The 23,420-nt window shown below is 37.1% G+C and overlaps 2 protein-coding genes and 1 pseudogene across 2 annotated transcripts in view; 1 reads left to right on the top strand and 2 right to left on the bottom strand.

Annotated features, from left to right (window-relative positions):
• LRRC38 (leucine rich repeat containing 38) overlaps window positions 1-19,367 on the top strand; it is a 90,625-nt gene extending 71,258 nt beyond the window's left edge. Inside the window, exons 3-4 of the transcript XR_007507354.1 lie at window positions 17,177-17,263; window positions 19,356-19,367. The gene's annotated coding sequence lies outside the window, so the exon portion shown is untranslated. The remainder of the gene's footprint in view (window positions 1-17,176; window positions 17,264-19,355) is intronic.
• On the bottom strand, window positions 547-7,887 carry LOC126043178 (arylacetamide deacetylase-like 4; annotated as a pseudogene).
• Window positions 13,172-21,814, bottom strand: LOC126045315 (arylacetamide deacetylase-like 4). The gene is given in 6 exon segments (XM_049816274.1): window positions 13,172-13,434; window positions 13,437-13,925; window positions 15,340-15,343; window positions 15,619-15,677; window positions 17,185-17,401; window positions 21,647-21,814. Coding segments are annotated over 6 exon segments (1,200 nt in total).
• Window positions 21,815-23,420: the final 1,606 nt, after the last annotated feature.

Raw genomic sequence — 23,420 nt, 5'->3', positions numbered from 1 at the left:
TCTGTAGTTCCAGCCTAACCCTTTTCCTGACCTCTTTTCCTTTCTTTCTACTTCTTTCATGTCTATGCTCAAATCTTTTCTGCTGTTTCCAATTCTCTTTAAGCTTGCCTCAAATTCAGCTCCTAGCAGATATAGGCTTTGATAAATCATTGATCATGCTTATTATACACTTTAACCTGTAGATTCATGACCTATCACCTGCCCCAAGTAGTCTTCAAATTATGGTTTGTGTATTAATATTACCAGAGCTTTATTAAGTCAAACTGCATTGCAAAACAGTTGCCATGGGGACCAGATCTTTTATGGGTACAGGAGAAAACTCTGAAGAGGTGGTAGAGGAAGGAAAGGTATGTTCACCTGATTTTGCCTATCATAAGAGAAAATGAAGTAAAAGCCATCACCAAATCAATTTATTGGGTAAAAAGAAGACATGCAATGCAGAAATTTAAGAGGATGATTTAAGAAAAGGAAAATTGAGGGTGTTTTTTAAAAATCTTTGCAAGGAAGAAGAGATAGGAATCAGGAAAGGAAAGCAAGAAATGGAATTTACATCAATCTTAGAAAATATACTATGTTTTCCAGGCCTTTATTTCCAGATTGGAATGCTGTGACGAAGAGCTAAAAATACTGTTCCATGGAATCCATCTTGCAGATGGCACCAGGTCACTTTTACACCATGATCCTCTTAATTGTTTCTTGTACAGCAGCCCATAACCTCTAAGCATATCAAATTCACATGTCAAAATTAAAGCCTTAGGAAGTCGAGCAATAACAGTCTTCAGCTAGCGGTGGTGCAAAAACAGTGTAAAGCATAGGCTTGATCAGTGTATAGACTTCTTTTGAGAGTGGATGTGTTGTACTTGGTTTGTAGCCTCTTAAACTCATGAGGGATGCAGTCAGGACTCACCCATTTCTGATACTTCAGTTGCAAATCTTCTGGAATATGACAACCTTTAGATATTGCTTCCATGATTGACAAGTCTTTATTAAGTTACTTCAAACCAAGAGCAAGGGTTCATTCCTTTAACAAAATGGAGACTCTCATTCTGCTGATAACAAGGCAAATTAAAGTCCACACACTAGAGAAAAGGATATATTAGGATTTGTGCTCTCAGCTTTAGGAGATCTCTTCTGTTCACCAGTGCTTGGGCAACAGCAGCAGTGAGTGTACCTTCACTACTATCTCCACAGATGATAATGCGAGAAGGGTCTACTCCATAATCTTGTGCAGTCCTCATAAAGCGTATGATGGCAGTGAGACAATCCTTAAACTGGGTTGGATATGGATGCTCAGGAGCTAAGCAATTCCTGAATAGTAGTGAAAGTGTTTTAACATAGTCATATCTATGTTAAATGGTGAATGGTCCCGTTGTCTTTTCATTCATATGTTTCTTTCTGAGATAGGAAAATATTCTGAGATTATAATTACAGCAATAGACTTGATAATTATTGCTTTTTATGTATTATTTTCTACTATTGTTAATGTTTGGGGGAGTCAGTACACTATTCTATCATTGCAAAATACCTCTAGCTATCTTTTAGGTGACTGAAGGCACATGCTGAGTTATGGTAGAGCTAGGTGGCAAGGCAGGTATGTATGAATCAGTTATCAGCAATTCTAGTTAGAAATTGAAGTGAACATTTCCCAACAAATTTTTAGAGAATACGAGCATAGAAAATTTATAATGAAAATATGAAGGTTTTCAGTGGCTTTCTATAAGCTGAATTCTTTATAAACAGAATCAATAAGAGTTAATGGTTCTTCAAGTATTTTAGCATGTAAATAGTAATTAGTGCAATTTTAATCAATTGCAGAGACATCAACTCTTTCCTGAACTTTTAGAAACTGGTTCTTTTAAAAATGCATTACAGTTCATCAGAAAAATATTGTGAGTGTTCATCTCAGGTTGATTGCAAGTTAAATGTTGATACACCCCCCCCCTCCCTTAGTTTTTCAGAACTACTAGTAAAATAAGTATTTAGTAGTCTGGGCAACTGTGCTTTTAACAGAAATAGTTAGACTTCAAACACAGTGTTGGCTTTCAACCTGAGTTGGCTTGGATATGGCTTTAGGAAACAAAAACATTCTCACCTCTCAGTGGTGGCTACAAACTATAAAATTATTATAATGGTTTTTATTTGGAAATAAGCAAGTAGGGATTAGTTGACTAATTCTTCCTAAGAGTAATGAGTGCTGGTGAAACACATGTGATCATTAAATATAAGTACTGCATGCACTTTACAAGGAAGTTGGCTTGCGGTGACTACACATTAAAGACTTACAAACCTAGAAGGAGGCACAAATGGCTCTCATATTGTGTGTCTGGATTGACAGATTGACTCCGCTTACCCAACAGACACAACCACTGAATTGCTTTTTCTAGCAAAATAGCGGTGTGTTCTTTCATAGGCCCTTATAAAACAAAATATTTCAATGGAATTGTAATATGCTTTAAAGATAAGTTGAATGAAAATATTCGGAAATTCTTGTCTCTATTTTGTGATTAATGCTACACTGTAATTCTCTTATTGTGGCATGGCCTAATCTGGACATTGCTCATAATTTCATTACATCTGTGGGAATCTTCTTGGCAGTAAGAAACCTGGAACTTACACCAATGCATTGTTTCAGTGTCCCCTTTGAAAAGTTAGTTAATAGAAGGCACCACTGCTGCCACTTCTAAAGTGGTATTGAAGATGAGAAGTTATTGAAAAATATAAACAAACACAAAAAGCCCCTGCTAAATCTAGCACAAGAATTTTTCTAGATTAATCTCTTATGCCTTTCCATTTCAAATGCCCAAATGTATTTTTTCCTTGTTTTGCCACTGTAAAGACACACAGCAGTATATACACATACACAGAAGCTTGCACACGCATGCAAACACAAATTGGGTTCTTTTTAAAATAAGAAATAAAATTCTGATGAGATTTTCAACTTTTCTTGTAAGCATGAAGGAGAAGAGGGAAGAAAACAGTTATAATAGATGATCAGAGAATAAAAGTTCTAGATGCACGACCTCTATAAAGACAATATGCCTACTGCCTGTAAATAAAATTATTCTGCTATCCTGAAATTAATTTTGTTATTTTATAATGCTTAACCTACTAACTCTTCTAGTCATTTAAGAAATACTGTATCAGATCAGAAATTACATAGTATTTGTAGTTATAGCTCATATTATTTATATTACTTACAAATGCTTCCAAACTGTCCAACTCCTCCGTGAAAATAAAGGATTCCTCTTCTTTGGCCAGTGGTTGATATTTTTGGCTGGTAAGTTCTTACTTTAACCTTTCAAACCTTAAGTCCTTGATAAAAAACATTTATCTTTTAATGGTGGTATTCCATCCATTACAGTCCTGAGGAAACAGACCTCTGAGGTGATACCTACTTTTCCCAAAAGTTTTGTCTGTTAATAAAGGGAAAGAAACCACAAATTAGTGCAAATTTCCATCTTACCTGGAGATTGATCATGAAAAATTTAAAATTCCATGGTCAATTCAAACTTTGTCTCCTGATGGTTCTTACAATGAAGTGGCCAGTTATGATGATGATTTGGATACATCTTCATTGTAATGTAATACTTACCAACATTTGAAATTCGAAGAGCAGTAGATTTGACAGGAATGGATGAACTTACCTTCCATAGCAGCCTTGTGTCCATGCTCCCCCAAAAGCAAGGCCTGCCTGTGAATTGCTTTCACAGAAGCACAGTAACTTGGCTCATTAATACCATTGCACATCTCTGGCAAAAACAGTACTATCTAGCAGAATGCAGGGTTAGCTTTGGTGGTAATTTCTAGATTATATTAGAAATGTTAGATGGGAGCATGGTGGTTTTCAAATTATTTCATTATTCAGTGGTGAAATCCTGGCTTAGTTTTTATCAGTAGGAAAAAAATCAAACTATTAATAGTAGATAAGAGAAGGTGTCAAATACTTCAACTTGTCAGGTGTTTAAGTAGCCATGTGCCTGAACAAAATAAGGAGAGAGCAGTTACAGCATTTTAAACTTTAACTTTGGATGAAGAAATGTGGCTAATACTTTAGTTTCCCAGCTGACACTACTTTTTAACTTGCAGAAAAAAAAATTCTGTAGCATCTACCGCAGCTGGCCTCCTGAACAAGAATAGCTTTGAACCTTAGCTTGATCCTCTCACAGCTTAGTGATTCTTACTTCAACACTCAGGCTGAAGATTCTTATGTCACTCTAAGCTAGTCTACTTCATTGCATCTCCATGTCTTTAAGCTGTTTTCAGTTGTAGTCTGCTCTAGTCTCTTCCTGCTCAAGATGCAAAATATGAGGCAGTATTGCTGTATTTCCACTATATTGGATTAAATTTTGTACTTTTCTTCTTCAGCAGTAGACTTCTCTAAGGAGTAATTTAATTTCTTGTGTTGCTGTGATTCATGTGTATGTATTTCAAAAAGAATTGCACATACAAAGGTATATGCTGAATGTATCTTAAAAACCCACAATAAGTCTTGTGGCTTTCACCTCACATTTCCCAGACCTCATGTGGCTCAATAACGTGGTCCTGTTAAATTTGATGTTGGTATCCTATTTTAGGCCATTTGAGGAGCTGATCCCATATGCAAGAAGGATCATCTTGTGGCCAAGTTTTAGTCTCATACCAATTCCTTCTAAAGAACTCCTGTATGATGACCATGGGAAAATAATTTGTTTTTTTAATCCCAATTCCCTCTGGTATTTTCTTTCCTCACACTAATACTTTTGTAACAGCAAAGGTTAAACCTGTAATTAGCTGTATTGTTTGTATATAATACAGAGATCATCTTTGTCTTGGAAATACTAAAAAAAAAAATAAATAGGAGTCCTCGTCAACTACAGTGTTGGCAGTCCAACATCTCATTTTCATTAAACCTGCAGTAGTTTCACGGGTCAACTTTCATAGAGATTGTCATTTATGTATATTCCTCTTAGTCACTTCACTGTTAGCTGTGACTATCTTCTATGAATTACCTGCAACAACATACATTTATGGCAGACATCTGTAATTAGTATCATCATGCATAATCTTCATAGTTACTTCTGTTAATATGCAAATTAAATTTTAATCTTCTGTTGTTGTTTTTAATTGTATTGTTTTAAATTGTATAGCTCCTGTGAGTAGAAGTTCTACAGGAATGAGCAGAATTTGCATTTTTGCTTTGTTTTCTGACTCAAGTCTTTTTTTTTTTTTTTTTTTTTTTTTTAGTATATATGCTCCCTCACAATGAGGTATTGGGTTTTGGTGTACAGTTTCTGGAAAAAAGTGGTCACTTGCATGACAGCGCAAGACTGGGCTGTGTGTACATAAAGGTACACTTAGAGTCTATCTAGACTATGGATCACTGATTTATTATTTTCAGGATCTTCATAAAACTTACTCTTTTGCAGGTGATTACCCAAAGTCAGTCAAACATGACCTACATTTTGACATTTGTAAATAAGTGTGACTGCTTAGTAGTATAATTTGTAGACCAATAATTGGACAGTTTGGTTATGTGATTAAGGATCTTCTAACACTATAGCTGACATGACAGCTTGAAAATTAATAAAGACTTTACACGTAGCATAAGACAAAGTATGGGACTAGAGAACTGTGACCTCATTTGAAGTGTTGTCTAACTCAGCCTGTGCAGTCATACTAAGTGCAACAGTGTCTGGTATTCACAGTGAAATACTGAAAAACTGATTCCTCTGGCAACCACTGGCATGGAGATTTCTATGCACCAGGAGAACAGCTGTGTAAGAGCTGAGTTAGCTTAGAAGTGGGAGTGCAGATATATGTTCAAGCAAAAGACTAGGGTCTACAGCAGCATGCATATAGTAATGTCTGTGGGAGGGATGTGACAGAGCTGTGCTATCTGTGGTGTTAGGGTCCTTTGTTCTCTTTACACAGGTACAAAGGCCTACCGTGTACATCCCAGAACTCATCTGAATTGCACTTTTTGCCAGCCCTTCTACCTAAATCACTACTAGAATAAACTGGGTGCAAGAAGCTTACAGAACTATTAGCACAGTAGGTAGCATAATTTAGTCAGCCCCTCAATTTCCCAGACAGAATCAGTCATAAGTCCCCTGACTATTGTTCAGCTTTACTGATAACGTCAATTTTTCTTCTTAGAGACTGAATATTAGATGAAAAAATAAAGGATGAGTTAATAGATTTTTCAGCGAAGAAGTTTTATTAACATTAAGATGTAGCTGGTTTTATTTAAGTATATCCTCATAGGTGAATGCAGACATTTCTTCATAAAATCTGTTAGATTGGGCACAACTACTTCAAAGTGGTTTGTCTTCAGTGGCTTCACATGCATCATTTGTCCCAGCTGAAGACTGGATATGCTAGTAAACTTTAATTTTTCCTGTAGTTTTAACATCATGGGTTGTCATCCCTTGAAAGGATTTGGCTACTTTACCATAAGTGATTGGTCTAACAGCAATACCAAGAGTTGCTATGTGACTGGGACTTCGCTTGCACTTAAACTTTTGTATAACTATACATTAATATTCTTAATCTTTCTGTTCCTTTGAGGTGATGTGGTATAGTGCTTTTGCTTGGCCTCTCACTGGCCAGCAGAAAGGATATAAAATTATAAGATCAGAAGTTAAAAACTTTATCAATCAGTAAATTTCTACATTCTGCAGTTTAGCTTTTTACGTATGAATTACACAAAGGTAAAACTTTGATGGATAAATAGTATTCATACAGTGTTTTGAAAATGTGGAAGTCTGCACATTGTACAGTAGATGTAAGAAAATTTAATTTGACTTCTATTACTATCCTATTTTATTGCATTGCTTTACTATTGTAGCAGTGTTCAGGCCTGGGTGGGGCACTTCTCAAGAGACATGAGTCACATTCTTAGGAGCTTACTGGCTGACTTCAAACAAAACTTAATAAGCAATGTAACAGGGAAAAGGAGGAGGAAATTATAACATTAGAACATGGAATCAAAGTGAAATGTAATGCATAAGCCAAAGAAACTGAAGGGTTTTTTCACAATATAAAACACTAAAAGAAAATAATCTTGATTTAGGTGTCAAAGGAAAAGTGTTTTAAAGTGACAGAGGCAACAATTAATTCAGGAAAAGATAACTGATGAAACAGATCAACTGGAAGTCTCATTTTAGTTTTGAAGAGAAACAAGGATGAAAAACAAAGGAGGATCAAAAATGTGCCAAAAACAGTGACACAGAAAGACAGCTTTAATGTTATGTGTACTATCTCAAAAAAGAAAGTCATATTGAAAGGCAAAAGATGATGAATGTGGCAGCTGACTTTCAGATGGCTCAGAAGTAGAGTCATACAGTTGTAGAAGAGAACTGAGATCACAGACATCATTTAGTTGCTCATTCTCTAAATAAGCACTGTGTTATACAGAGCAGAAGTTCCACATACACAGTGCAGTAAGCTTCTTAAGCCTTCCAGCATTGCATTGAGGCAACAGGATTAAAAAGCTAAAAGATAGGCCATCAGAAAAAACTGGGAATTACACAGTCTGCAGAATTTTATTTTTCCGTGTTGTTACCTTTGGTGCTGTATAGCAAGCAGTAGAGTCTATTATACCCAGCTGAGCTGAAGGGATCTGCAGTGGTGCTCACATCACCAAATTAATCCAGTTGCATATTTGCAATATATTTAAACATTGATTCTAAAAAAACCTCACCAATCCATTACCCCTCTAACAAACTCCAGCTTTAATCAAGTTTTACTTACCAGACCAAACAGGAAGTTCAGGACGTGATGAAAACTGTAAAGCTTTTGGCGCTGACTAAATCCATGAGGGATTTCTGCCTTGGGGTGTTAATAATAGAATGCCATTGCCACAAAAACAGTCAAAACAGCAAGAAAAATCACCAGGAGGAGTTCCATCTCACTGTACTGTTAGGAGTCAAATGGAAGAACCAGCTGTGGCTTCCTTCCCCCTCTGACTTTTGATGGATTTCTGAAGGTAAAGGCACAGGATTAGCAATTCTCTTCATATCCCATCATCCAGCTTTTAAAAATGCCAGTCGGAAGATGAAGGCATGTGGCAATCAAACCATACAATTAAATAGACAGTAACAATTAGTGGTGGGAGAGGCTTGCGTAAGCAGTTTTTCCTATTTGCAGCTAACGTGTTTTGAGTCTGTGCCCATCACCATAGAACCAGTCCTTGATATATCATTTGTAGCATCAGTGTTATGAGAAGACAAAAACTTACTATGTCTCTCCCTATTTCTTGAATACAGTCAAGTCTCTATTATTTCTGAGTTCCCGTGAGTTCCCGCAGAACAGGATTTTTGAGTAATCATCTCCAGAGCTGCTCAGTTTCTTGATTTATTGTGCCTCTACACCTTACATCTTCAGAGTTTTAGTGAAATCAACGTTTCAGTGTCACAAACACATTTAATCGCCTTTGATGACTGATTTTGGACACTGCTATGCTGTTGCATCTTTGAGTCTAATGGAACCAGAAGCAGCTGCAGCCTGAAGTGGCAATGCTTTGCATCTTGCTTCATCCTCTGTGATGGCTTTTCTCCAGCAGGTGAAAGCCTGTACCACCTGTCATGTTTGTTTGGTGTTTGTTTTTTTAAGGGCGTCTTAGTTGAGCCTCACAGTACTGCAGTCTCTGTCTTCTCATGAATATATTACTTACAGGAGTCATTCCAGGTAGAAATACTATTCCAGCTGATGAAAACTAGACTTGAACTTCATGGTTTCAGTGCTAGTAGCAATGACTAGGCATCAGCAGCCTGCTCTTTTCTGTGTACTCTGTGGTGAGCTTTAGGATCTGTGCCTTCCTCTGGAACTAACCTATTTTTCAGTACACAGATCAGCAGCGATAAGATTTCACCTGGAACAAAAAATCTGTAAAGCAAAGCTTTTTCAGCTCGTATGATGTCACCTTTGGGAACAGTGTCTTTTTACCAGTCTGCTCAAACCGTCAAGGCAACAGATTCTCACTCTGTAAAATAGCAGTATGGCTAAAATGAGCATGTAAAATTTTTCCTTTAAAAAAAAAAAAAAAAAGTGCAAAGGATAAGCTGACCATGACATGTATATTAAAATGAAATGTAAATGCAGAGAACCCCAGAGCTTTAGAATGCACAATCCATGACCTGCATGGAAAAGATGACCTCAGACTTGATTCTTGACTTTAGAAACTGTTTGTTAATTCTTTAGAATAAACTGGAAGGAACTTCATTTTAGAGTCTGGTGATACACTCTCTGAGAAGCAGCTGATTCTCTCTTCTGCTTCCTCTGCCCAAACTGTTTCTCATTTTACTCAACAACTCTTTGCGGACTTTGATTTCCTAGTGTCCCAGCTCCCTCTCACTCCCTTGCTGGAAGGTTGTTTACATGCCAAGTATAAAATCAGGTTCATTTTTGTATATTCTTCCTTGTGGCACTTGATACAGTCACCCAGCTCCATAAGGGATGTTGGTGAAAAGCACATTGCCTGGTAATTGGGGCACTCTCTCGGCAAATGGAAGTGGTAAATTCAGACCCATCATGACCAAGGTGCGTAGGATCAAGATTATTAGGAAATACTGTTACACAAAACATGGTTGCAGGTCCCTTCTTTAGTGTTTAATAGTGAAAGTAATCAGCTTTGTGCTAAATTGTGCTGTCCCAATGAGTTAGGTGTGGTCTAAGCGTGCTTATCAGATTTGGCCCCTCTGGGAATCTAAGAAGTCTTCCGACACTTCTGACAGATCCTTTGTACTAAGGTTCTTACCACCACAAATTGTTCATTTGTTTTCTGAATCTTTTTAGCGCCAGTCCTTATAGTAGCCAGTTTACCAACAGCTGGTAGGTCTTGGACTCTTTCGGACATGTTAACTAGGTCCAGATGTCACAGCACCCCCACCAACCCCAGAGGCTCCACACAAAGACTGGATGTGCTGGAATCTGGTATCAGCTGTAGAAGAAACAAACTAGTTGGTTCCTGAAGTAATAAATTGTTTTTTTTACTTTGGCATTGCAGGTACACAGAGTAATACTTAATGTTTTATAAGCGTAGACTCAGCAATTTACAAGCTTGCTTGAATCCCAGGATGGAGAACCATTCCCTAAATAGTCTTTCAAAGGTATGCTTTCTCTGGCTTCTGATTTTTTAAACTTATCTCTTGCTCCTGTGAGATAGACCAGAGGAATTGGCCTCTGAGACCAAAATCACATTTTCTCCTATCCCAGGAACTCCCTTTCTTAGTCATTTCCAGTGAAGAGCTAAATGTCAGTGCCTGAAATCGTGTCAATACTGGGCTGGCATCCTTAAGCTTTTTCTCTGTTGCGTAGCTGCACGTGCTAGGGAAGACAGAAGCTGAGCCAGTTGCAACAGATATGAAATATTCCCTCACGTAGTCTACAGGTGGTCCCAAGAACTCTCTGCCTGTCTCTGAATCATGGTGCTGATTCAGTGGCAACTAGGTACTCACCTGCTTAGATTCAGACACACCAAGTGTGAATGGATGCCTGTACTCAGATACTAGGAAACATTCTGGAGAGAAGGTGCTGCTTGACCAGAGAAGCTCCTTGTGAGCTCTGCAGAGCATGACAGCCATCTGGTGCTTGAAGTCTGAACTTGAAAACTGAACTAGCCTACTCAAGTCCTCACCAACGTACTGCCATTAGCTGTAAGCTTGCATGCAGAGCACTGTCAAGATCTGTTAATGGCTTATTTTGTGTGGTAACTTGTGTGTGCACTTGTATCTGTTTGTATTTCTCTGTATGCATAATTCCTTGTGGAATGACATTGGTGTGCATAATTCTGTAGGTGCACTGCAAGTTTGTCATTGATTATGTTTTAAGTACTTGAAAACTAATTCCACGCTTTAGAAACTATAAAATGTCTTCAAATGAACGAACATTCTACCTTAATAGTGCAAGACACACCGCAGAACTGTAATTAATTAAAATAAATTAGAGGACAGGAAGTTCCATGGAGACAATTAGATCTTGCAACTTTCTAAATTTTAGGAAATACGGGAGTCGCTACTGAAAAAGGAGTTCATTGTTTCAGCACTTGCTGTTCTCTACTTATCCATCTGTACTACCATGGTTATAGCCCTCAATACAAATTAAAATGCATGTGTTCAAGAGAGCTAATAATTCTGCTGACATTATAAAGATAAATTTATTAATATTTGTAGTAAATTAAGACCTACAGATAAAGAACCATGGAATAATCTTAGGAGTAGATCAATGTAGAGTTTGGACCTTGGCCCATAAATGAGACATAAGTCCAGAGGCTGAATAATGGAAAGAAAACAAGTATTGGATTGCTGAACTGACAAGGAGTAAAATATATGCTGCACTGAATGACAAGCGTGTAAAATAGTATGTGATCATCTCATAACTTAAAACATACAAGGTGGAACTGTATGGACATCTTTAGTTCTGGCACTTCCATCTCTGTACCTGCAAAGAATCATCAAAAGAACAAGCCTGGTACAGAAGATGCAAAGAAGAGTGATACGTGAATAAAAATGATCTTAAATAAAGATAAGAATAATGATGCTTACCAGTTTGACTGAAGTTCATGAAGTCATACCCAAACTAACTTTAAGCCAGCTTGCTTATGTACAGATAACAGTACAGCCGTGGCAGAACAGGCATGGATTAACTGCTCAAATATTATCCACCTTTTTGCATAGCTTTTACAGCAGATACCGACTCTACTGGCCTAGCTTCAGCTACCAACATGTAAACTCATAAGCCAACCTTCATCTTGAGATCAGAATCTAAAATGAATCCCCAGTTTCACATCATGTTGCATAACCAAGGTAAATTCCTGTAATTCTCAAACAGCGGAACATTTGGAACTTTATCATGTTATTTACTCCTGGAAGAATTTCTTTGCTTGAAGATTAAATTGCTAATACCTGCAATAGGAAAAATAAAACAAAATATCTGTTGTGTCAACAGAGCATGAAGAGATGTAATTTCATTTTGCTGAGAGGGGCTGAAGAACAAGAATTCACAAGTAACATCTTCTTGCTCCAGAGATTTGTAACTGCTAACTTGTCACCATATTTAATTAATTTGGTGACAACGCAAAAAATTTAAGCCACCATTTTCTTCCTACTCACAGTTTGGCTGGTGGAGAATGAAGATACATATGTACGCTACCCTCTTTCCATACTTGTGTGCGCATAGATACTACAAGTGCAAGGTGGTTGCATAACAATGATTAAATACTTTACAATTCCTAGGCATTGCATGGCCAGCTATTTTGACATGCAAAGGCAATTACCTTGGCATCTGCGTTTAGCAAAGGTGGATCTGTCCTAATAAGCAATGTGACAATTGAGCTGAGATTTTTTATCTTTATGTTTTGGATATTCATAGAAATTATTTTGGCAGCTTCCATGCTGTTTACATACTTTATCCCCAAATTCTGAGTAAACAAGTTGATTATTTATCTGATTACAAAAAGTCAAAACCCACTATGTCTCTGTCTTCCCTGAATACAACCAAATGCTTCTCAGAAAGGAACTTTACAGAATATAGTTTAGAGGACATTCAGTTATGTTTGTGCAGTTCTCCCTCACTGCATCTGTGTTGCCAGTCTCAGATACTTACAGGGAGTCATCTTGTATAGCTCACATTTCTGTACCTCCCTTCTGTGTCAGCCATTTCCCTTTAAAATCAGATTTGTAAGTACACCCAGTTCCCTCCTTCAGATTTGGACAACCAAGTCCAAAGCTACTGGTTGCCTATACACATAGCCTGATGATGATTACTACTCATCTCAGAAGTACTGACAGTATCTTCAATCTCCAGAAGTGTTGGGGGGAGCTTTTTATGTGTGCTGCCATGCTGGTTTTATGTGTATTACATGGATATGCATATGCATATTGCTGATTACTCATATATTGCATGCTTTGAAATGTTTTTTGCTGTGGTGAGTTTTTATTCATTGAAGAGAACAAAAATTCTTACAATGTAAGAAGAGAACAGCAAAACAAGCATACCAATTAATGGGTTTAAAAAGAAAAAATAGATGAAAAATACATCATGTTCCCAAGTAGGAGCAATTGAAAATCAGAATTCAGCAGACTATGCAAATCTTATTATTTCTTGCCTAGATTATAATGTACAAATAGTTAGTAAATAGTTTATTGAAATACACTCTGTCTGCATACTAGTTCATGGTATTCAAGAAAACATTTTAATAGCCTTTTATAAAGTCTACAGTGTGGTTCGCCATTTTACTTGGTGATGGAAAAGAGAAAATACCATAATCAAAAAATCCCAGTGCACAATGGAAGCCTCTTCCATGTGGTGCCAAGTCACACTTTAAGAGTTTCTTGTACAACAATCCACGATCTCTGAGCACATCATGCTCACAGTTTATTATACAGGTATCAGGTAGGCAGCAAAACCCAGCATCTTCTGCTAACAGTGGGGAAAGTCTTGTCTCAAATAGTTCATTTCCTCATGGACTTGAGGTAAAAATGAAGTAGGTAATGGTGGTTTATAGCCCAGTTTAAATACCTTTGTGATAAGATCTGGGTTTATCCATTTCCTGTATTTCAAATTCATACTCTTGGGAACATGAGAACCTGCCAAAATAGCTTCATTCATAGAGCAGTCCTTATTCAAGTACTTCAGAATAAAACGGACTGTACATTCCTGGGACAAGAAGGCAATGAAAGCATTTTTCTGGTGAGATGGCAGATTAAAGTTCAATGCTTGGAGAAGTGGATAGATCCATACCTGGGCATGTATCTTTGGGGTAAGTCCTATATTTACCAGTTCTTGGCAAACACTAGCAGTAAAAGTGCCCCCTGCACTATCCCCACAAACAGTAATGCTATCAGGATCCACCCGGTAGTTTTCTGCAGTCTTCAGAAAGTGTACAGTAGCAGTGAGACAGTCCAAAGTTTGGGCTGGATACTTAAGCTCAGGAAATAAATGATAACCTGAAAGGTACAAAAGACAGCTATTATTACAAATATATAGATTTGTAAATTACTTGAATGTGTCATCTTAAATGCATCCCATGAATTTGCAAAAACTCAGCAAAACCAGTATTACTTATTTAAAGTTTTGCATACTGAAGCAAACCAGAACAGCTTCCCCTCCTATTTCTGTCAAAATTCAGAGACCACTGATCATTGAGGTTTATTCTAGCATCACTTAAGAGCATGAGGCCATGAGTAGTACAGTCGAATCACCCACGTTATACAAAGCCACACATTTACTTAGTTCCTGATCTGAGTGCCCCTGCCTGGGATCAAAGTTCATGCCAGCAGGGAAGTCTGGAATTCTCTCATTTGGACTGACCTTGCATGTGTGTATAGCTATGAGTCAATCCTGCTTACCCACAAGATCCAACCAAGTTCTGGCTCCTGAGCTTTTTAACGCTGGGGACACTGATCATTGCATTATTATATTATAGTACAGTATTGTATATTACTGTTACTTTTTAATATAAAAAGAATAATTTAATAATATATTGTATTATAAAACAGCATACAATAAATGTACTGTGCTGACAAAATAGCTTCCTGCAGACATCTCTCTAATTTATTTTACTAATTGGAACAAGAGAATTACAGGGGAGTGATGTTAAAGTAACAATTTATTTGTTTATTTCTTAACTAACAACTTTCATATGATAAAAAGCAAGGCAGGCATAACAGACAGATACCCAGTCAAATTAAAGTGTTGTAATTTGATTCCAATGACATATAAGACTACTTTGAGACTACATTTTTAACAGCCATTGTTCTTTATTCTCTGTATTCATAGTCTTAGGGCTTTCTGGAGAGGATTAAGTTTAATAAGGAAAAGATAGATACTACAAAGTTAACATTACAGGCATTCTCTCTTAACCCTTCACTGTTTGCTGAGGCACACTGCTTCTGCTTTTAAGTTCGTTCACTATTCTGTGAAATTAATTCAATGGATTCATAAAGTAAGCAGCCTAATAACCAGGGAGTAAAAGGATATCAATATCTTATTTCAGAGTCACTTTAAATGCATCGTGACTTACCCAGACAAAATACGGAATGTGCATTTCATTCTCAAAACCAATTCCTCCCAACTTAATAAAATTATTTAGTAATCTTTTTTTTTCATGGAATAATCTGTTGGAAACTTAAGTTTCTGCATACCATCAGCTATTTTCCTTAAGCAAAACATCTTTAAAAGCAAGCAGTGGTCCATGCAGTTTAAAAAAAAAACAACTAAATTTTAGACTTACTATTTACTCTTTAAAATCATCCCCCAAGCCCCCTAAATATTAAGACCTGAAATTGGGAAAACAGCTTATAATTCCTTATTATCAAACAAAGGCAATTATTTTTGTGGTGATAGTGATGTAAAACAAACCAACCTCATTGTTCATCTGAAAATAGCTGGCATGCATATTATTTTTGTAACTTTATGAATCTGTATCAGGTATTTCTCATTGTCATTTCATGGCACATGGTTGCTCACACATATCAACAGCACAGGGATAGACAGCACTAGAGCTCAGTTTCTTTTCTTATATTCAAAGTAATGTAAGTACATAATGGGCATTGTTCAGGGTGGTGGGGGAAGTAGGGAGGAAAGCAGCAGAATGATCTAATTCTGAGAGTAACATTGGGTGAAGCTCACTTACCCAACAGATGCAACCACTGAATCAGATTTTTTGGCTATGTACCGGCATATTCTTTCATGACTTCCTGAAGAACAAATGCTGTTAATGTAATTAATGTATTAGAATACTTGAAGCAATATCATCCCTTACATTTTTATGAGATATTGCCATGATTGAGTGTGGGCCCCTTGCCTATTTAGTGAGCTACCCAAACTATCTCTAGGGTACAAATGATCTAGACTTTTGCTCACCAAGACGGGCTGTAAAGTTCCTACATTTAGGGAGGTTGTTGATCTGTAATTAAAATAAAGTATTATTATTATGATTATTACTATTAGACAAGTGGTAATGGTTTTAAACTGAGAGAGGTTAGTATTAGATTGGATATAAGGAAGACATTTTTTATGGTGAGGGTGGTGAGACAATAGAACAGGTTGCCCAGAACAGGATGCCTCATCACTGGAAGTGTTCAAAGTCAGGTTGGATGAGGCTTTGAGCAACCTGGTCTAGTGGACAGTGGGTTGGACTAGATGATCTTTAAGATCCCTTCCAACCCAAACCATTCTATGGTTATTATACACAATTGCTTAGAGTGATTGTAAGGGATAAAATAGCTTGAGATCTTTGTAAAAGCTTATTACATTATTTTAAGTAACTGTGAGTCTGAGACTGACTGAGGCATGTCATACCATTTTGCTGTGGAAAAGCTAATTGTAGTACCATAGCTAAATCTAAATGAATTTTGGATTTGAAGCAGAGATTTGACTATCCTCTGAAGAATGAAGGGTGCATCTGGTATGCACCCTGTCAAATCATTATATTTCTGTGTGGCTAATTCAGGCAGAAATCTAAGGCATCCAAATTGTGTTAAGTAAATTGTCCAATTATATAATTATCCCATGGTAAGATTGCAGAAGTATGCCTCTTTTAATGTATTTAAGGATACAATGAGTTTTCCTTGAACCTTAATTCTGAATTTGCTGTATTTAGAAGATTTGGTTTACCAGTATTTACTCAATGATGTGTTCTTTCAATTACAGAATGCTAACACCATTTAATATGTGTGCATGTCTACTGCCTGTAGAAACAGTATCTTTTAGAACTTTTTAAATTACATGTTTGCAATTATCTGCTTTCTCTAATAAATTAAGCTGGGAAAAAAAAAAAGACAACATACCTAAAGTACATGCATCATGGACTCAGGTTTTAAAATGGCTCCTATAGGCCACATGAATTGCCATGAACACTGTCTATGGGAGTCCCAGTAAACATGCTGCAGTTAGACATCAAAGGAAAGAATGCAGGTGTTAATAACTTCTGTCAGGTTTTCAGGGAAAAAAAAGAATTTATCTCTTTAGCAGCACTACTTGCTGTAAGGAATATATATGCTGTAAAGAGTGCTATATCCTATAAAAAATTATTTAGATACTAAACAAGGGCTGATTAGAGAGTTTAAAAAGTAAAATAAACATTAAGTGCTTTTGTCTCTCAATGTCAAACTAAGCTTCAGTCACTTCTTAGGTTCAGGAGAGTTTTTAAAAATATGTAGTTAACAATCCTAAATAATCATATTTTCTCCTTCAGTTCCTTACTGATGCTTCCAAACATCCCACATCCTCCATGGAAGAAGATGACTTCTCTCCGTTTGCTTGCAGATTGTAGTCTTGGGAGGTAAATCCTCACTGGCACCTCATCAAAATGCAGATCCTTTATGAAGAGCTTTGAATCCCTGCATGCTGGCAGTCTATCACCAATCAGCCTTATAAGTGTGTGCTCCTCAAAGATACCCAAACTTTCTAAGTTCTTTGCCTACATAGATATAACAGGAAAAATGAAAAATTAGTGTAGGGAATTAAAGTCTTCCCACTCTGTAAAGGCCACAAGTTACCTTTTTGTATACCATATTTAGGATAATTATATTGGTTATTTGCTACTTCATAGGATTACCACAAATAACTTCAGTGGCTTTGTGATTTCAGTTATGAAAGTGAAACTGTACATCTTCATGATTTGAGGTACCCTTATTTCTGGAAGAATGTTGTAATACTTGTTCCATCAAATGTATTATATAAATACCTTCTAATTTCTGTGATCTGCATTTACCACAAGTAACATCAGGCATTTGCTTAGGTGTGGAAGTTAGGAGTCATTGGGCCTGAGGCTCCTTTTCTAATCAGTGAAGAGAAAGAGGCATTTCTTGAGAATGGTTCCAATTTCAGGTGTGTTAAATCATGCTCTGGATATGTCTGTTCATCTCCATTAATTATAAAGGGAGGCTGTGTACTTCAGATGCCTCAGTTAAAGTATTTAAGGTTAGGTGAAATGAAAATGTCCCTATCATGACAGCATTTAGTATACTGGAAGAAAAACACTCATTCCAGTTTGTGTGCAATAGCCAGTAACTTACTGTCTTGGGTCATCTCCATGCCACAGGGTCAGTGAGAACAAGCTTTAAGACAATCATTAGTGCCTATAATCAATAATGAAGGGCTGCTGGCCTACATGAAGAACTGATGAAAATGGTTCTGAATCTTATCTCCTTCTCCATCAGTGAAACTGTTGCCTTTATCAAGACCTCACAGGTATTCATGAAATGGCTCTGCAGTCAGTTTCTTACATCTAATCAGGAAAAACCAATATTCTGAAGACAGGGGAGGTTTGTTAAATGTGCCAAAACATTTTCTTATCCAAGGCCAGTCAAATGCTGATAATTAAGACAGCCTGAAAATCACACTGGAATGCTCCTTTATTTTGAACACGTTGTAACGGATGCATTTTCTGCTAGGGACAACATTTCCCTTCCCATTAAATGGTGACTTAATTGCCCTTATGGATTATTATAATTCATTCTTCTGGAATGATGATAATCGTCACAAGCAATCTGCAAACTGTATTGTTCTCTTCTGAGCAACAGAAGTCTCTGTGTACAGTGCTGTATCAATAATTTATAAACTAATGGCCAGCTATGCTTTTGTAAATTGTTCTTTCTAGCCTCGTATATCTGGCCTTAAATTCAAATATTGGCCTTAAATAGTAATTTGTTGTGAAAGAATGCCAGAGGAAGACAAAGAGGCAGAACTTTCTTAGGTGCATGATCCCAGCTCTCATGTATATATGAAACCAAATCTCATACAGTTCAAGTGTGTGGCAACACCCAGTTCCTCACCAAGGCCTTTCTCAAACAACACAGATTCTTTCTTACTAGTAACCTAGACCAGGCTGCAATAAACAAGTTGGGTGAGGAGTAATAAAAGAAACCACCATAATGGCTTATGGAGGAGAGAGAAAAACGTTTAGAAACAAAGATGGGAACCCAGAGATGATCTGGAGTTTTTTCATAATACTCTGTGCCACAACTGCCAGCAGTGCTTGGGGTGTTTTAAGTCCCAGTTTCTAGAGACAAATTGATAGATATAGTACTTGCCTTACATTTGAAAACACACATTTTTAGCTATCATGGCAAAGGGGAAGATGAATATAAGAGCCAAGGCAGTCATGGCAGAAACCACAGGGTCAATATAACCTTCCCCAAACAGCAGTTTTCAAAAACTCTCATGATTCTTAAGCCAGTCTTTTTGTCAGAGTTATGATTTTGGAATGGTTGAAGTTGGCAGAATTGCCATACCCAGATTATTTAATCTCATCTGTACTTTCTAACATTCCTGAGTTTTTACAGAGCTTTCAGATGACAGATAAAAATGTATAGGTAAACTTGGTATCAGAGCATTCTATCTAAATATCCTCTGTCATTTCCTTATCTTAGGAGCTCCTGATGTCACAGAGGCATCTTCAAATTCAGGGAAAACACTGTCATGAAGGAGAATGGAGAATTTGGTATGTATTCTGTTGAAAAACTTCTTGCTCAATAGTTACAAAATACATCAGAACCAATAATGATACACTCAAAAAATAAAAGGTATGACTATTTCTAGACAGATGTGATCAGTGTTAGTAGATGAAACATATTATGTAAGCCAGGTTCTAAAATGCATATATGTGTTAGAAAAAGAGGACCCAGATCAGCATGTTAGCATACCTTTTCTTGTGAAATAGGGTCGTTGAAAAACTATTTGCTGGAACACCTAAATTCTGGCACAAACTGGCTTTTTATGTAGAGGATCATATGCGGACCAGATTTTTACTTTAAAAGTAGTTACGAAATCACATACCAACTAGCAAAAGCCATTCAATTTGAGCTTCATGGACTTTAAGACTATATTAGACAGTCTTTCTGTCAGTCACTTTGAAGTATTATGCTTTGCCAGCCGAAATAATTATCATCAAATCTTTATATCACAGTGCAATATGCACAGTTAGTCTAACTGCAGATCTGTATGAATAGATTAAAACAAAAGCTAGGATGTGAGCTAGGAGGCTTTCTCTCATCTCTTCCATTTGGGACTGTCATGATTTCTTTATGACAGAGTATGCGGATAGATGCAGCAGGAGCATCGTATATATGACACCTATGCTGTAGAAAGTACACATTTAACTGTTGATGAAGCTTTTCTAAGACATATCACAAGTAAGGTGGAAGAAAGGAGAAAAAGACTGTCCTGTATTGCAGAAAAAAGAGGTCTTTACTGCAACATACAAACAGACACACACTGGCACAAGAAAAGCAGCATTCATCAGAACAAGGAGGATATGTTCATTGCACATGTGCAATGCACAAAGCATTGTGCACTTTATAAGAAACCCGTGAAGTCCTCACTGCGAGGGCCACTTCTGTGAGTATAAGCATAAACCTAGAAATTCACCAAAAGTACCAGCAGATGTCTAAAGGTTTTTGAAAGAAAATTAGGTGTTGAATGGACTCAATGCATAGCAAATTGTGAAATGCATCTTTAAAACTATCCAGAAAAAGGAAGCTGAAATTTCTGGAACATATTATCAATGAGGATAGAATATGTACTATTGCATAACAGCCACTTAGAAGCTGTAGAAGCAGGTAAAAAGAATCATCTGAAATAATCTTTTCATCCAACCAAGTATACAAATGTAGAGAAATTAATAACATACAGTCATATTATTATATTAAGTTTATATATAGCTTAACATGAGAAGCAGTGTGAGGTATGTAAGGACAGCAGACTCTTCTGTCATGCCAGATAATGCAGAAAGGTACCTGGGGCCTAGGCCATTGGAGAACCAGGGACAATTACTGGATTTGGTGAATGCTGCTATGTAAGTTCAAGCAACCCACATAATTCTTTAATAGATTATAGTGCCCCAAATCACCTTTCAGGATGTGGGCCTTATTTACTACATTCATTATGTATAACTCGAGGGTTAGAGAATACCTTTATTTGAGATGAGCTCTGTACAAACATTAATGAAACCACTCTGATTTTCCTGCAGGCTTTCTTTTGACGTGTTATGTGCCAGACGCCTCAGGGCTTAGGCTGCTCTTATGTACTCCTGTTGCCTTCTTTGAAAGCTTTTTGGCCAAAAGCTGTTTCTTTCTCTGGTGGCAAATCACACAGCACAGTGAGTCTGACTTAAATAATAAGTGATAACAGATCTAGCTGAACCTGCTTTGGCCGGTAGGTTAGATTAGATGAATTCTGGAGGTGCCTTCCAGCCTACATGATTCTATGATATTTAACTAAGACACAGTAATTCAGTCACTGCAGAAAGAAGAACAGAATCACGGGTAAGAAAATTACTGCAGATAGTTCAAAATTTAGGAAATTACCTTAAATATATCAGTGCCTTGAGATAACAGAAGGTTTCGTTATTATTATTCATGTAAATGATATCCATAGTCCTCCTGTCATCCACAGGACCAATCATTTCATTATAGAAGGCAATCAAATTACAGTTGTGGCATAAGAATGCATATCTCAGTATTTAAAAGAACTCACCTCGTACTGGCTGCTTTTATGTACAGTAATAGAATACCAAATCAAACTTCGGCATTTATCTTTAAATCTGTGTTACTGTGTGGTTCCCATTACACATAGTTGCAATATTTAGATGCATATCTTCATAGTTCTCTTCAAGTTTTTCCTTTCCTGAAAATCACAATATCACAGAGCATGATAAACTCACCAGAATTTCCATCGGAGTGTATATGCAATGATATAAGCAGAGCTTTGATGGCTGGTCAATATCAGGAGGAATCTCTGCCTTGAAGGAATTACAAGTTGCAGTTAAAACCTGTAATACAAAAGCAACTAGAATTCCTACTATTAAAGCCAGGGCATAAAAGGATTCCATTTTTCTTTGGTGGGAATAATTTATTAGAGAACTATTTGATATGTTTCTGTCAATATTTATGTCCTCCAGACTAACTCTACAGAGAAGTAATTTGCATACCAAAATTCCTCCACCCTCCTCCTACAGATAAGGCTGCCAAATGCTAGAAGGATACAAACACCAGCTATTAAACTTTATTTAGCATGGTCAAAGTTTAAATACATAGAAGACTCACATCCAGGAAATGTCATTATTTTATATATTCCAAAATTGCAAATTATCTTTATTTTTTATCTGGTTTAATTGTATCCTCCTTTATGGGCCTGAAAAAGCTATGTGTGGTTTTTTGCAAGTGTACTAGTTAGTGTAATGAAAGATATTACCCCTACTTAAGAACCCATGAACAACTGGTAATGCTGAACTCCAGTCTCCATGTTCAGGAACTGGATTGGTTCTGCTCTTGGAATAGGTCTGAAGTATGATTCTAAGGCTTTTTGCTTAGTGCTGATCTTTGTTTTCCCTGTGTCCTGGTTTCGGCTGGGACAGAGTTAATTTTCTTGCTGGTATAGTGTTATGTTTTGGATTTAGTATGAGAGTAATGTTGATAACACACCGACATTTTCAGTTGTTGCGAAGTAGTGTTTAAGACTAAGTCAAGGATTTTTCAGCTTCTCATGCCCAGCCAGCAAGAAGGCTGGAGGGGTACAAGAAGTTGGGAGGGGACACAGCCAGGGCAGCTGACCCAAACTGGCCAAAGGAATATTCCATACCATGTGACGTTATGCCCAGTATATAAACTGGGGGGAGTTGGCTGGGGTGGGTTTATCACTGCTCGGGAACTAACTGGGCATCAGTTGGCAAGTGGTGAGCAATTGCATTGTGCATCACTTGTTTTGTATATTCCAGTTCTTTTATTATTATTATTATTATTATTGTCATTTTACTATTATTATTATTTGCTTCCTTTCTATCCTATTAAACTGTCTTTATCTCAACCCACGAGTTTTACTTTTTTTCCCGATTCTGTCCCCCATCCCACTGCGGGGGGGGGAGTGAGCAAGCGGTTGCGTGGTGCTTAGTTGCTGGCTGGGGTTAAACCACAACACCCTGCTATATTGCTGAGGCAGATAGCTGGCCAGAACAGTTAGAACAGACATTCTGAAGTACATCTAAAGGAATTTTGCTTTTACAGATTCATACAGAGCTATCAGTTATTTGGAAGCTCCCTACCTGAGTGTGCAGGAAGGGTCTCTGGGTTCACCAAGGGTCCAGTGATATCAGAGGGAAACTTCCTCCTTGACTTGGAGAACTTCGGCCCTAACCCTCTATTCTGATTCATTCTAAAGAAAGGATTTTGTTGTCTTTACAGCTTAATAGTTTGCTATTTTTTGCCAAGACAACTCTACGTTATCCCTTGTTGTAATTTAGGCTGTGATTAGACCATATGGCTAGCCAAATGCTTGTACCAATAGAGGTGATGATAGTGAAGGAATGAGTGACCAGCTGCAACTCCATGTATTTCTGTCCACCATGTGACTGGACAACACTTGTTTGGGTAAAAGTAAAAAGTGAACAAACATGAGCTCAGCTTGACCTAATAAGTACAACCTATGCTTATCCCCTGAAC

Source organism: Accipiter gentilis, chromosome 1 (genome assembly GCF_929443795.1).
Source record: "Accipiter gentilis chromosome 1, bAccGen1.1, whole genome shotgun sequence".
Taxonomy (NCBI): Eukaryota; Metazoa; Chordata; class Aves; order Accipitriformes; family Accipitridae; genus Astur; species Astur gentilis.
Note: the sequence above shows the minus strand (reverse complement) of the source record. Positions and strands in the feature narration are given on the sequence as shown.